Genomic DNA, 15,800 nt, shown 5'->3' on the forward strand with positions numbered 1-15,800 from the left:
TCGAACATGGAGATGACGAAAGATCACAAACTTGTGGGTTATCGTTGTCGAATAGACGAGGCAAGGGGAGCCGATGAGGAAGCTCAACGCCCAAATGCCACCGATGATCAGCTGCGCCGACGCTTTGGACATCCGCGGCTTCAGCGGTTTTATTATGGCCAAATGCCTGGAAAAAAAATTTAAAATATGATGAAAAATCGTGCACTAAGTGAAAAAACGTAGATAATTTACACACGACATATCTGAAACAATTTCATTTATTTAAACAACAAATAGATCAAGTTCGATATCAATTTTAATTTAAAAAACAGTAAAAGCGTGTTAACTAGAAAACGGGTTCTTCTGAGAAAATCATACTACAGTTTAGGCGATGTGACGTGCACAGGATGCCATCATCAAATATTTCGGACTGATCCTTGATAAATGTACCTTTATACCTCATATCAAAGACCGTGTTAACAATGTCAACAAGATTTGGTAAGGTCTTTGTCTTTGCTTCGGCATAGGTTACCTTCGTCAATTTGCAGTTTCGCTATCGGATTCATGATTTGTAAGACTATTTGGTCTAGTTTATCCTCGAGGGTAACAAAAGGAGATTGTCTCGGTTGCTTAAAATGTCCTGGGTTAAAGGAATCCAGTAATTGGAACAGAGCCCTGACAAGAGGAATGTTCTAAGTCTCCTTGAAGAAGTCAACAGCGTCTTCTTCATTGAGTGTGGATGGGAAAGTCGTAATATTGGCATCCGAGAATCTGGAGATATTACAATTTTGATTAAGTAGGCAAGTGCAGTTATAATAGTATAAGCAAAAATAGGCTCAGTGGTACTTTCCAAGTGCAAAACCCTATGAAAAAGCGCTGTACTTTCTCCACTCCATCGTACACTCGCTTCAAATTTAACACCCATACCATAAAACGTAAGTATTTTGTTCTCACTGGTACAACATTCTTCACATTAAGACCAAAACATATTTATTGTAATAACTTAGGAGAGACTAGGTGTGAATATAACTCCTAAGTATATCTATATATCTAATCACTATATCCATTTTCGAGACCAAGATTTTTGATTTATTCAGATTAACAAACAGCCCTACCTGGACACTTACCTGCAGTATTCAGGAAGAGTGGCGGATTAAAGAGTTCTGGAAAATGGTACGTCTAGGGTCAAGAATATAAATAAATTACAATTTTATTTATAAATTTTATAATAATTAACGATTAATTATAATTTCAATTAAAATGCGTGTGCAGCAAGATTAGACCTTAATAGCACCTGGGGGATACTGATCAACCAGGTTGTCATTCCAATCAAATTTTGGGTCCATACCTTGCAATGGGCGCCAAGTATGTAGATTTTAACAATATTTTTCAATGTCAAATGTAAAGTATATGTTACAATATATATCGATTAGGTTTCGTGGTCCGATTGACCAAATAGGATGAGATAAAAAAAGTTACTGTCACGAGCCGGATTCGAACCTTTGGCTAAATGCGCCGCTGCTCTACCACTTGAGTTATCGTGACTTCGATCCACTCGGACACCAACTTCCTATCTCAACCCAACCTTTTGAATTCTCCCTTCTTTTTGCCATTTTTCAAATGTGTAATCTATTTGATTCTCGGCGACAAATGAAATGGCCACGGAGAGCTTTTAGTGAAGATATACTTCATTTTTCTTATTAAATCCATTAGATTTCGTGGACAGATTGACCAAATAACTTTTGTCAATTAATTAATTTTTATGTAAGGTATTGGTAAAAGTAATTTTTTTTATTGTTGCTACGTCGTCAGAAATCTAGCAAAAGTGACGATTTTTTAAAGTAAAATTTATATAACTTTTAATTTATTTTGCCAGTAGTTAATTTTCATGAGGTATTTTAGGTAAGAAGCAATTGTATACTACATAAAATTTTTTTAAAACTATTAAATTGCTTCTTACCTAAAATATCTCATTAAAATTAACTACTAATAAAATAAATTAAAAGTTATACAAAATTAATTATAAAAACAAATCCATTCGAGATTTTATTAATATAAAATGAATAGATGAATAATTGTAACAGTGTATTTTAAAAATAATTAATTTTCATGTCGTATTTGAGGAAATTACCACTTGTATATTTTTAACACCATCTTTTGAATTTTCCCTTCTTTTTTGCCATTTTTCAAATGTCGTGTAATCTGTTTGAATCTCGACGACAAATGGAATGGCCACGGAGAGCTTTAGTAAAGTATACGTCAATTTGCTTATTAAATCGATTAGGTTTCGTGGTCCGATTGACGAAATAAATTGATTAATCTTTAAGTAAGGTATTGGTTGAGATAAAAAAGGTCGTGGATTCGAATCCCGCTCATGGCACTGACCTTTTATCTCAACCAATACCTTATTTAAAGTTTAATGTTATGTTATATCTTGAAAATCCGCAGACCTGATTTTTATTTTACCTTAAAACATCATTTTTTGTACGTCCACAAAACCTGCTTGCTGTCCGGAAGATTAACCACAATTATAACCACTGAGGTTATTAACTCGTACCTTTCCTGGTTCCTTAGGCGAAAAATATGGCCTTTCACACCTACCACTAAGAGAAAACATCGACGGTTGGTTTAAAAATCAATTTAATTGTTTCGTGCTGGATCCATTTACCAACATTCTTCAGAAAGTTCGATTTTGTTTAGCTTTTTATAGATAATTTTGAATTTTATCATTATTTTTGTATATTTGTAAAACAGTTGGGTATATATATGCAATTATTTTTTGATGATAGATTGTACGAGCTCCGATAGAAGGTTGTAAACCATGTCGTAAATGCTTTGGATACAAATGAGACCCATTACTATAAACAAAATTTTGTAAATAATAAAGTATTTTCTATTATATTTTATTAAATTCACTAGTTTTCGTGGTAAGCTTGACCAATTAATATCTTTCAATAAATTAAGGTTTTTAGTTGAGATAAAAAGTCAGTGTCACGAGCGGGATTCGAACCCACAGCCTTCGGCTAGATACGCCGCTACTCTACCACTTGAGCTATCGTGACTTCGATCCACTCGGACACTAACTTCCCATCTTAACCCCATCATTTTTATTTTCTTTCCTTTTTGCCATTTTTCAAGTCAAATTTTCAAGGAAAAGGAAAGAAAATTCAAAAGGTGCGGTTGAGATGGGAAGTTAGTGTTCGAGTGGGTCGAAGTCACGATAGCTCAAGTGGTAGATTAGCGGCGCATCTAGCCGAAAGTCGTGGGTTCGAATCCCGCTCGTGACACTGACTTTTTTAATCTCATATAAAAACCTTAATTTATTGAATTGTATTACATTAACAGACATGTTCTACTGTTCTTTGTTTATTTTTCTACTTCCTATCTTGACTTCGTAGCAAAGAAACGATAGAAGGAAACAGAGTCAGACTTTGCAGAATTTACCCTTAAAAAAAAGAAAATAATCCGAAACGCTTGTTTGATACTTTGCACTGGATGCTGTTTCTGAAATCAGACTTCAAAAATTTAGAATAGTTCTGGGAAAAACCAACCCTACATTATTCAAATTCAAGATCAAAATCCTATACTTTCTTAATCTCAATTTAATCTGCATATATTTACGATTAATTTGACATCAACAGTTTTAAAATCAGAGCACTGCGATTGAACAAAAAAATATAAATCCGAAAAACCGTGAAGTCGGAGAAAGGAGAAGAAATTGTAGTGAAGATTTTTTTACATAAAAACAAACATTTCAAGCAACATTATTTTTTTATTTTTTTAATAGTATATTTAAGTGCTCTTCAATGCGTTTCTTGATACAAAAGATCTAGATCCTTCTGTTTTTCATAAACATCCTCCAGTTTCCTCTTTGTATGACTTTTCGCCGTTTCATACTTTGCCTGTGATTTCTTCCATTTGCTTATCATATTCTTCCTTTCTTCCAATAACTGCCTGTTTTATTGCAAACGCGCAAATTGACCTGGTGTTTAACCCATTTTATAAAGTGTACACACTTAGAAATGAGGAGCTGAGCCCGCCCCCGAGGGGGGGGACTAACCTCGCCTTCTTTACAGGAGACGGGAAGCAAGGTCTTGTCAAAACCCGAATTCTACCTATGTACATAAAAGGGAAAATCCTTAGCGTGGGGTACGAGAGAGAGAAAAGATTATCTCTCTTTCTGTCCTCGGTGTGTCCCTGTTTCGCTATTACCGGAAAAAACACAACTCTCCACCCTTGATTTTGGGACTAAATCGCTATCTCCCACTCCTGGTAGTTCATTTTCCATCGGATGAGCCGGCGAATTGCATTATCAATTCACTTAAACTTCCAAGATTTTTTAAAATCGAATTTAGCTTATTTTATCGTGGCGTTTGGTTTTTTAATTTAGAATATAAAGTTACATTTTTAAATACAATCTATGTTTTTATACCCTTCAAACATAGAAAATACGCCTTGTTATAGCGATTTCGCCCTTTTCTTCAGTACCTTTTTGCTTGCTTAAATACCAGGGAAGAAGCGGCATTCTCCAAGACCTTTTGACCCTGATCTTTCGACACTAGAGGGAAGAATTGAGTTTAGCAAATCCCCACTTGGCCTACACCGCCTTTTATGTTTTGCCTGTGATTTCTTCTGTTCATCAGACCGTTTCTTTCTTCCAATATTCAATACCCCTCTTACACACATTCCTTTTTTTTTGTACGAGGCGACCGCCTTTTGCTCACGAATAATCTGGATCTCGGTGTGGTCTTGATAAAAAAAATCAATTTTCACTGCCAAACTTTCGAAATATTTTAATCTGTAGACATATTGAAGGTTGTTTTACCCTGATGACATTCAAATTGGTCGAAATCTAGGCAGTAACAATTGAATGTGTGTTTTTTTAATCAAAACCGTACCAAAATCAAGATTTGTGAGTAAAAAAGTGGTAAATATTTCTTGTTTAGGATGAGGCGACCGCTTTTTGCACCCCATAGTTCATAATGGCTTCATGGTTCATTTTTTTCCATTTAAATAATTTCTACGATGCATTCTGCATACATCATCCACATCCTCCTGCTCCTCATAAACATCCCCTAGTTTCCTCTTTGCATGACTAATTGCCTTTCATACTTTGTCATTTCTACCATCTGTTTGTCAGATTTTTTGTTTTTTCCAATAGCCGTTTGGAAGTTTTGAAAGATCCGACAGTGAAAATAATCAAATTGTTTTTATCTGAGTGTTTTTGCGATGGTCGTTAGAGGCTATCATGTGAGAGGTCACTGCAGGAAAAAAGGGTTAAGCTTATTTTAATTCTCAAAGCGAGATTCATCCTATTCTAGGCTTTTTATAATTTCTATTTAAATTTAATCGTCAGAAAAGGAAAAAGAGATATTCATTAACTAGTTGGGAGTTTATACGATAAGCTAAATGTTTCTAAATTTGGATGGCAATAAGCGTATTATATTCTATTTAACTCCTGTTTTCCATGTACATACTTAATGTGCATTTAAATCATTCCTTATATTTAGCAAATGTTTGGCAAAGAAATGCCGGTAAAGTGAAATTTCATGTTTCTTCTTTCGCTAAACGCCGTAGAAAAACTTACAAGGCAAAGCTATAGCAAGACTAACCCAACAGATAAAAACGAAGAATGAAATCAAATCACAGGGATAATAAAAAAAACGAATTTTCCAAGAGAAGGCGAATCATCTATGTTTGCAATCTTTAACTCATTTTTTCTTGATTCAATTTTCTCAAAGTATTCAAGTTAAAGTCACAACTTTGAAGTGGTAAATCACCCCTTTTTGTCTCTCAAACTATATTGTATTTGTAAGAAAAATGACCTTGATTTCATTTAAAATTATCGTTTGATGTAAAACTTATGATTTACTTTAGTTTCTTCATTTTTTATTAATCAAAGAACAAATGCGTATTTGAAAAACATTATTTGCACTTGATCAATGAGAAATTATGTACATAATTTGTTGTACTACAGAATTTAGTAGACCTCATTAGTGTTCCAAGTTTGTTTAAATTTGATCTAACTAGATCAACATTATGAACAAACAGCGTAGGCTAAATGTTGATTTTATTTAATGCATAAACTCCCTAAGTACTTAAGTATACCTTAAAAAGTAAAATAACCACACAGAGATAACATAGAAATGTTGGTGAATATCGTTTAAGTTAAATTTTCTGGTCATAAGTCTTCAAATTTCAACGTTTGTGTCATTTAGCCGTTTCACGTGGTTAATAATTATATGCACATCAATTTTTCCTTGTCCAGGCAGACCTATCAAATAAATAGGTTGATCTTAAATATTACAGGTATTTACGATCTTTTTGTTAACCCTGTTAATGTTAAGTCCTGTTAGATCGAGAAAAATGACGAAGACGACGTAGACGTAGACGTAGACTTAATGATGATAGACTTATAAGAATCGATTAGTTGACATTGCTCGATCTAACAGGCCACGATCAGTGTTAGATGTTAGGTCGAAAATGTAGTCACATTGTTATCCGTTAGGGCGTAGGTAACCAACATGGCAGCCGGGAATTGAACAGCTGTTTTTTGTTTATACGTATTTTTATTCTCAAATACGCATTAATTGAATCAGACCAATACATTTATTTTTAAATTTCTTTCCTGTCCTTATACTCTCATTCATACTAGATACATCCCTTATCCTATAAAGTTGTAGGCTGTTAGACGTTATGATACAAGTTAGGTTATGTCGGCACGAATTGAAGCGTGTCATTTGTTAGTAGTTTTCGAGTACATAAATGGCATTTTGAATGAAAGAGTTGATTAATTTTCCTTTTTTTATTAACTTCTGGCATCTTACAATATAACTCTAAAGAACCCCCCCCCCAAAAAAAAAAGCCTTCAAGGACTGTTAAAGCTTTATTTTCGAATCTAGCAATCACCACACGCAGCATTAAGGAAAAATTAGCGTTTAACATGCTAAAATAAGAATGGGGCATTCACGATCTTACTGGACATTTCTTTATTCGAGTTAACACGAGATAACATCTTACAAACATCGTGAATACCCCTAATATGTAATTTGTTACCGGAAAGTGCGCGCCCGCCCGGGGTGCAATAATTCGAGCTCGTTGACTCAAAAATTTGAATTGGAAGAAAATCCTTTACACTCTCAACATTTGTGTATTTCGATGGTTTTTACGAATGAATTTACGTTCCGAAAACATATCCGAATTAATTTTTTTAAAAATTCCAATTGGTTTGCCAACAAATTTTAGAATTATCAAGGCTCTCGAATAGATTAAAACCTGAATGACAGATCGGTCGTGTAGGTTTAGCATACGGAGCGCCGTACTCTAATTTCTAATTAAGAAATATTATCAGTCACTAAAAACTGTTTTTTATTGCAATCAATTAGACAAAATGAAAATACAAATTAATTCAATTTGACACTAATTAATTTTGTGTTAAATAATCAGCATAGCGCCAATTTGAAAGAAAAGAAAAACAACCAGTTCCGTCGTCAAGCTTTCGAGATTATCCTCCTTGTCAAGATATTGAAAATATTATTAATGGTTCACAAAGTTCACAAATATTTCAAATATCTGGGCATCACACTAGATAAAACACTAACATTTAAGAAACACATCAGCTCTACCATCACGAAGGCGACACGAGCTTTGATATGTGCAGAAGAAACTGGGGATGCAGACCGGAAACCCTGTTATGGATGTACACCATGATAGTAAGACCTTTACTTACATACGGAGCTACAGCCTGGGCTGAAAAAGCAGAACAAATAACCAAAAGAAAATAACTCACAAAAATACAGAGACTTGCATGCATCTGCATAACGGAAGCAATGAGAACATGTCCTACAATTAGGAAGGAAAAAATACTAGGATTAATCCCCCTACCTCACATTGTAGTAAGGAACCATCATCAACTTTATCAAAGAGAAACCTCCAACAGGAATAAAACTGAAATGGAGAGATAGCAATAAACTATGGAAAGACCATCCGTCAATCATGGCTCCAAGAGACGACACGAACAGGATGTTTGAATTTAACCAAAAATTCGGAATAAACCTGGGTACCAAAAAAGAATGGGAAAGAGAGGGAAATAACTCCTTTAAAAATGGCACCATCCTTTGGTAAACAAATGGATCTCAAACACAAGAATGTACGGGGGAGGAATATTTGGACCTGGAACCAAATACTCAGAACCCATGGGAAAATACACCAGTATCTTCCAAGCTGAGATTCACACAATTGAAAGATGTACCCAATTCAACCTAAGTAAAGGGTACAAAAACAAGAATATAGCTATCATGTCAGATAGCCAAGCAGCCATCAAAGCACTAAGCTCAAATACCATTAGTTCAAGGATGGTACTGAACTGCAAAACCAAACTAAACATATTAGGTATGCAGAATATATCAGCCTCTGATGGGTCCCAGGACACATGGGAGTAGAAGGCATCGAGAAAGCGGACACCCTTGCAAGGCAAGGGGCTGCTACACCGCTGATAGGACCTCTTTTTATAAACTGAATAAGCTTTGTTTAAAAACAAAACTGCCTTCGTTTATTATTACTTTAGTAATTTAATATGGCCAGATTTTACAGGCAAAATTACGGGTTTAAAAACGGTTTTATTATAAACAATACAATGAAACAAAAGGAGGCCTGTTATTCTTTTAAATTTTTTTGTATTGTATGTCAAAAAGTAGAATTTGAAACTGGAATCTCTAATTAGTGGAGGTTTTTGATTGGTGATCAGTCAAAATGATCGACTTATTGTACAAGTTCTTTTATCCATTGTTTTTTCCATGGACTAACAATGTTGAGTACAGGGTAAAGCATAATTAACACTTTAAAAAGAGAATTTTTTTACCTGTCGATCGTGATTCCGGTCAGAGTGAAGACGCTTGCGGCGACGCTCACGTTGGCCAGGTAGTTGTTGATGGTGCAGTATCGCGTTCCGAAAGTCCAATCACTGAAATCAGTCAGTTTTCGTAAATTAATGATAATGTTAGCGATATGACAATACGCCTACTTGTTCATCATGGAAATAAAATTGAAGATACAGTTGAAGATGGACATGACGAGGTCGGAGAGACTCAGGTTGACGAGGAAGTAATTCGTAACAGTCCTCATTCTTCTGTGCGCTAAAAAACGAAATAATTAATTTCAATTCCTTGACTCGTATGACCTGAAAATTCTTCATGCTTTCCAACTAAACTAAACTTCAAACTAAATGTGGGTTCACCAAGCTTTCGGCATTATAGTGCCATCATCAGAGCCTATTTTATTACAAATTTAAATAAATACACAGTACCATACAATTAACAATTAAGATAATAAAATGATATATACATACTTTCCCAAGGATGAAGAAAACAATTAACATGAAAAAATATTGTACAAGTGTGTTTTTGGTATAGTTACATTTTAAATTCGTTATGCTTTCCAAGGCGCTCTTTGAATCTGAAATAATGCTCTCCGGAGTTAGAGTTTCCTTAAAAGGCTTTGAGGAGAAAAGTTCTTCGGAATAACTTCGCGAATATGTACTAATCAAGGCCGGAAGTTTGAATTATCCGCGAACATTCGAGATATGGTCGTAGATTGCGCGATTGATTTATTTCCCCTGAACCATCTGTAAAACTTAATCTGATTTTTCTTTCTTTTACGGCATATTAAATTACTTAATGGATTAATGGAATTAATTAATGGAACCTCGCCAAAACTGGCTTCTAAAGCTAGAGAGGGTAAAACTCCGGAGAATGATAGTGGGATTTATACAAGTCACTTGCTTTTAAGAAAACACCCACACAACATGTACACACATTCAACCATTACCTCATTTTACATTAAACCTTTACAAGGAGGAAGAAACTGATACCCATATTATAATCGACTGCAAAGCAATTGCTCAACAGAGACATAACCTAGAGAACCAAGATGAGCCGGTAAAAACAAATGGCAGGAATGACAGTCAACATCTTACTTCGTAAAAGGAGAATCGAGTCCTTGAACTAAGAAACCAGGAAAAGTACGATAAACCAAAAGGTTGCAATGCTTAGCGAACACAAGACCACTGCTTCATAGTAACTACATCGTCATCATGATCATCACTGTGGGATATCTCATTCCATGTTTATAGATAGAATTATACAGCGTAACACTTTTTAGATGTCCCGGCTGAATTTGTCTCGAACTAATGACGCTATCAGAAATATAAAAAATACGCGTTTAATATTTTTTAGTCTAGTTTCAATTATTTAACTTTTTTGAGAAAAATTACACAGGGTCAGGCCCAGTTCAACTTCAACATTTCAAATACGACCTTATAACTCCTGACACATAATTTTAAATGATTTTTTACGCTAAAAAAGAATGGTGCTAACGGATGTGAAATTGGTCAGAACATGACAAAGTCATTTGGTGCGCTATTTATTAATCACGTTTCAGTTCAAACTGCCAAAAAAAATTGCACAGGGTACCTCGGCCACCAGTTCAATTTCAAAATTTCAAATACGACCCTACACATCCTGGCACATAATTTTAAATGATTTTTTACGATAAAAAACAAAGGTGCTATAGAATTTGAAATTGGTCAAAAAATGAAAAAGTTATGGCAAAATGGCATTTGGTGTGCTATTTATTAATCACATTTCAGTTCAGACTGCCAAAAAAAAAAAATTGCACAGGGTACTTCGGCCCCCAGTTCAATTTCAAAATTTCAAATACGACCCTACACATCCTGGCCAATAATTTTAAATGATTTTTTACGATAAAAAACAATGGTGCTATAGGATTTAAAATTGGTCAAAAAATGAAAAAGTTATGGCAAAATGGCATTTGGTGTGCTATTTATTAATCACATTTCAGTTCAGACTGCCAAAAAAAAAAGTGCACAGGGTACCTCGGCCCCCAGTTCAATATCAAAATTTCAAATACGACCCTACACATCCTGGCACATAATTTTAAATGATTTTTTACGATAAAAAACAAAGTTGCTATTGGATTTGAAACGGGTCAAAAAATGACAAAGTTATGGCAAAATTTCATTTAGTTTGCTGTTTATTAATCACATCACCCTTAACCTCCTTAGATATTTCATATTTCAAAAGTAATTATTTATTAACTTATTAATTATAGTTTGATCACAAGAATTTCTTGGGTAATATAATAGTGTGTTGTTAAAAATTAATTCCTCTGACTTTTCAATAATACCGACACGTGCATTAAAATCACCCACAACAATAAGGACTAAGTTCTGACCACATTTTTCTTTTATATGATTTAAATGCTCAGACAGTCCATGAATACAATCATCAATATTAGAGGACGGGTTCCAGTAAGATGAAACTATAACATAAACTAAATCAGCTATTTTTATTCCAATCGATACCCACAAATATGTTTTTGCAATAATTAATACATTCTTTTCATATAGTTCCATAACGAAAATTGCAATTCCCTCACTTGGTCTGCCAAAGGATTTTGTTTTACATGCTTCGCTATATACACAAAAATACTGACCCAAAAAAGTCGGGCAATTCGTCATTTTTAACAACCAGGTTTCTACCATACAAAATATATCAATTTTTCCAAACGTATCAAGTGCTCGCTCATTAAAATCTTGAGTTTGGTCTTGAATCTCACTACCAAAATTTTGATTAGGGTCATAAACTGGCTAAGTAAAGTGTTAGGTTCAGATAAAAAATCCATTCTGAAGAGATCGTTTGAATCTGTTTTGTCCGTATCGAACTTCTCATCACCTCGTAAAGAATACTGAAATGGTAACTTGCTTGTTCATTTACATGGTATATTGGCTCGTTTGGCTACGAACCTTCCCTTTTTTTCGTGATGTAAGTGTGGTGGCGAAGCACAAAAGGGACATTATAGAGCGTTGGGAGAGTAATCTCTATTCAATTAACATTGACCGATGCATTGGCTCCGTTTTCAACCCCTTCTTCAGGCGAATTTCCTCTCTTTATTTATGCGAAAATTATTTAATTCAAAATGTTTCCATGGCCAAGCAGAGGATTATAGTGCAACTAAGGCTATCGGGTACCGCAGCAATTAGACTGTTTTATAATGGCATTACATACTCCATTGACTGCACACAATTATGCACAATCTGCAATTTCAAGGTCAACGAAACTTTGGCACACATAATATGGGAGTGCCCAATATATTCGTCGTTAAGAAAAAAATATTTACAGAATTATTTAAAGAATGCACCACAACTGTACAATAGTGACGAAAAATTAATATGGTTACTAAATGGAAGCTGGGATAAAGAAAAAATAAATGATTTATTTTATTTTATATTGGGTACATTGAAGTTGAGAGCGTTTGTGTTAGATGAATGATGCAGTCTGCCAAAGGTTCTTTATATGTCCATAATATGTTCTATGTTATTGTTAAGTATCTATATCAATATATAATTGTATAATTATAATAAATAAATAATAATAATTAATTATTTTTTAAATTAAAAATTATGTATATTGTGTTGCACTGTACATATGGTATTCTACTGAACTTATTTTTGTCATGGATAAAGTATTGTAATTATGTAAAAATATGTGAGAAAACAAAATGTTCATCCCTTGTATATGCATATATATAATGCTAAAATACAATAAAATATTCTAATTCTAATTCTATTTCAAAAGTAAAATTTGTCAATAATATATTTCAGTATTACATTAAAATATGTATTGCCGGTTAAATCATTTCGGAGTGAAATAACCAAGTTGGACAAGATATGAATAGACTCTATTTGATAAACTTCCCTTCAAATCTTCTCAACTTGCCAACAAAATTCAATAAAAGTCGATACGAGGAAAGTTGTGTCGTAAACACATTACCAAAGTTGGGTTAAAAGGGTTCGACTGTTTGGTACTTTATGAAGTCCCGGTAATAACAAAATATTTAAATACATAACCTTGCAATAAGCGCAATACAAGAAGAGATATCGGGTTTAACTTCCTTAAAAACAAATCGAATCTTATGTAACCTTGAAATGCATACCCAATAATGGAAAAACTTATCAAAACATTATTAAAGTGTTACAATTAATTAAGGTTTTTTGGTTGAGATAAAAAAGCCAATGGCACGAGCGGGATTCGAACCCACGATTTTCGGCTAGATACGCCGCTGCTCTACCACTTGAGCTATCGTGACCTCGATCCACTCGGACACTAACTTTTCATCTCAACCCCACCTTTTGAATTTTCCCTCCTTTTTGCCATTTTTCAAATGTCGTGTAATCGGATTGGATTCTCGACGACAAATGAAATGGCCACGGAGAGCTTTAGTGAACTTCATTATAAATGAAAGTATACTTCATTTTAAATATTTAAATTCACTAATTTCGTGGTCCGCTTGACCAATTAATATATTACAATTAATTAAGGTTTTTTGGTTGAGATAAAAAAGTCAATGGCATGAGCGGGATTCGAACAAAGCAAAAAGGAGGGAAAATTAAAAGGTGTGGTTGAGATGGGAAGTTAGTGTCCGAGTGGATCGAGGACACGATAGCTCAAGTGGTAGAGCAGCGGCGTATCTAGCCGAAGATCGTGGGTTCAAATCACGCTCGTGCCATTGACTTTTTTATCTCAACCAAAAACCTTAATCAATTGTAATATATTAATTGGTCAAGCGGACCACGAAATTAGGGAATTATTAAAGTGTTTTTCCTAAGATTTTTTTAAATTAAAAAATAAAATTACAAATGTTATGCCGGCTTTCGAACCCAGAATCGCTAGCCTGGAAAATTCTCGTCTTACGCACTAATTATAATATCAAAGTTCCGATATGTTAACGTGATTGGACCTCATTAATATTTATGTATAGATGAATGGCGTTTGACTTCAAATGATGCAATTGGCATTTCAAACATGACAAACTATGAGATTATACAGAATAGCATAATCAATATGTCGGTGCGACATGGTCGCTGAATTAATATTACGAATTACACGCCAGGTTGATCGTTTCATACCAACAGTCATCATCACAAAGAAGAAGGTGATATATTTATCGAAAGCTTGACGAAAGTGAATGTTTTACTTTCAAATCAAAAAGTCCTGATTTTTGTACAGGGTGCCCTTTTTAGATGGCCCGGTGGAATTTTTCTTGCACCAATGACGCTATCCAAAAACTTAAAATAATTATTTAATATATTTTCTTTTGTCTAGTTTCAATTTTTTACTTTTTTGGACCTCAGGCTCAGTTCATCTTCAAACTTTCAAACACGGCCCAATATATCCCGATATATCATTTTAAAGCATATTTTACGCCAAAAACAATGGTGCTATCGTATTCGAAATTAGCCAGAAATGACAAATTTATGGCAAAAAGAAACCAAATGAGTAATTTCGACGAGGAGCTGAATATTTTACTAACCGCGAAAATCCGAATTACTCTTACCCAAATGTTGGAAAGGTTTTAGGTTTTTCAAAAAATAAAATTAGAAATGTACTCCGGAATCGCGCTCATCTTGTCTGGGGACTTAGGGACTTTGATTATGACAGGCGTCTAACATTCCTTGCACAATTGGGTGGCTGAAGAAATCGCCCTTCCATACATCCTATGGACCAATGAATCCAAGTTCACCACTAATGGCTTTCAAAACCGTTGAAATTTTTGAACGTGGGCAGAGGAAAATACGATAATTTCGTACTCTTGTCATCCTCAGATGGTTTACAGTATCAACGTTTGGTGTGAACTCCTCGGAAATAAATTGGGCCTTTTTTCTATGAAAATGATTTAAATTGTGCTCAGTTCGGCAATTTTTTGAGGGAAATTTTACCAGCACTGTTTTTCTGCGACAAGGACGAACGATGATTCTCCAGCTTGATGGATGCTCCGCATACAATTCTTTGCAGATGAGATTTGAAAGTATCACTTCCCGGGTAGGTGGATAGGACATCATGGTCTGTTCGCCTCGTCAGTCACCCCACTTAACTCCAATCGACTATTTTCTGTGGGCCCATTTAAAAAACAGTGTCTACGTTAATCATAACCTAGCAACACCTCAGTTGAAGAATTGCGGCAAAGTATAAAAAATGCTTGTGAATCCTGACTCTGTCGTTCTGAACCTTGGTGATAAGCGGATAAAAAGGACAAATCTTTGCATTTTTAAGCAAGGCAGGCAGATCGAACATCAAATGTGATTAATAAATAGCAAAGCAAATTACATTTTGCCATAACTTTGTCATTTTTTGACCAATTTCAAATCCGATAGCACCATTGTTTTTTAGTGTGTGGTGATTAGTGACCGTTAATCGATATTTATTTAGAAATCGTGAGATGCGGTCTGGTGTGATGTAGGTCACTCTCGACACGACACGCAAGAATGGCACAATTACACAGAAGACAAACACTTTGAGCCCTGAAGATGATCTCAATAAAGATCGAAACGTTGGCACGATAAAGAAAGTGTTTTTCTGAAACCTACATCACACCAGACCGCATCTCACGATTTCTAAATAAATATATTTTTTAGCGTAAAAATTGTTAGCGTAAGGGCGAATAGGGTCGTATTTGAAATGTTGAAGTTGAACTGGGGCACCCTGTGTAATTTTTCACCAAAAAAGGTAAAAATTTAAAACTAGGTTAAAAAAAAATATTAAAAGCGTATTTTTTATTTTTCTGATAGCGTCATTATAGTTCAAGGCAAATTCAGCCGGGACATCTAAAAAGTGTCACCCTGTATAATTCCATCTATAACTATGGAATGAGCTATTACACAGTGATGATCATGATGACGATGTGGTTGCTAAGAAGCAGTGTTTTTTTGATAAGCATTTGCTTTTACCGGGTCAACTTTGTTCTCT

The 15,800-nt window shown here is 34.5% G+C and overlaps 1 protein-coding gene across 1 annotated transcript in view; it reads right to left on the reverse strand.

Annotated features, from left to right (window-relative positions):
• Positions 1–15,800, reverse strand: part of LOC106674052 (tachykinin-like peptides receptor 86C) — an 83,519-nt gene that overhangs the window by 12,433 nt on the left and 55,286 nt on the right. Inside the window, exons 3-5 of the mRNA XM_024229103.1 lie at positions 9,002–9,113; positions 8,840–8,941; positions 32–166 (exon numbers count right to left, since the gene is read on the reverse strand). Of these exons, the coding sequence (XP_024084871.1) occupies positions 32–166; positions 8,840–8,941; positions 9,002–9,113 (349 nt within the window). The remainder of the gene's footprint in view (positions 1–31; positions 167–8,839; positions 8,942–9,001; positions 9,114–15,800) is intronic.

Source organism: Cimex lectularius, unplaced genomic scaffold (assembly GCF_000648675.2).
Source record: "Cimex lectularius strain Harlan isolate CLEC.00 unplaced genomic scaffold, Clec_2.1 scaffold176, whole genome shotgun sequence".
NCBI classification, from domain to species: Eukaryota; Metazoa; Arthropoda; class Insecta; order Hemiptera; family Cimicidae; genus Cimex; species Cimex lectularius.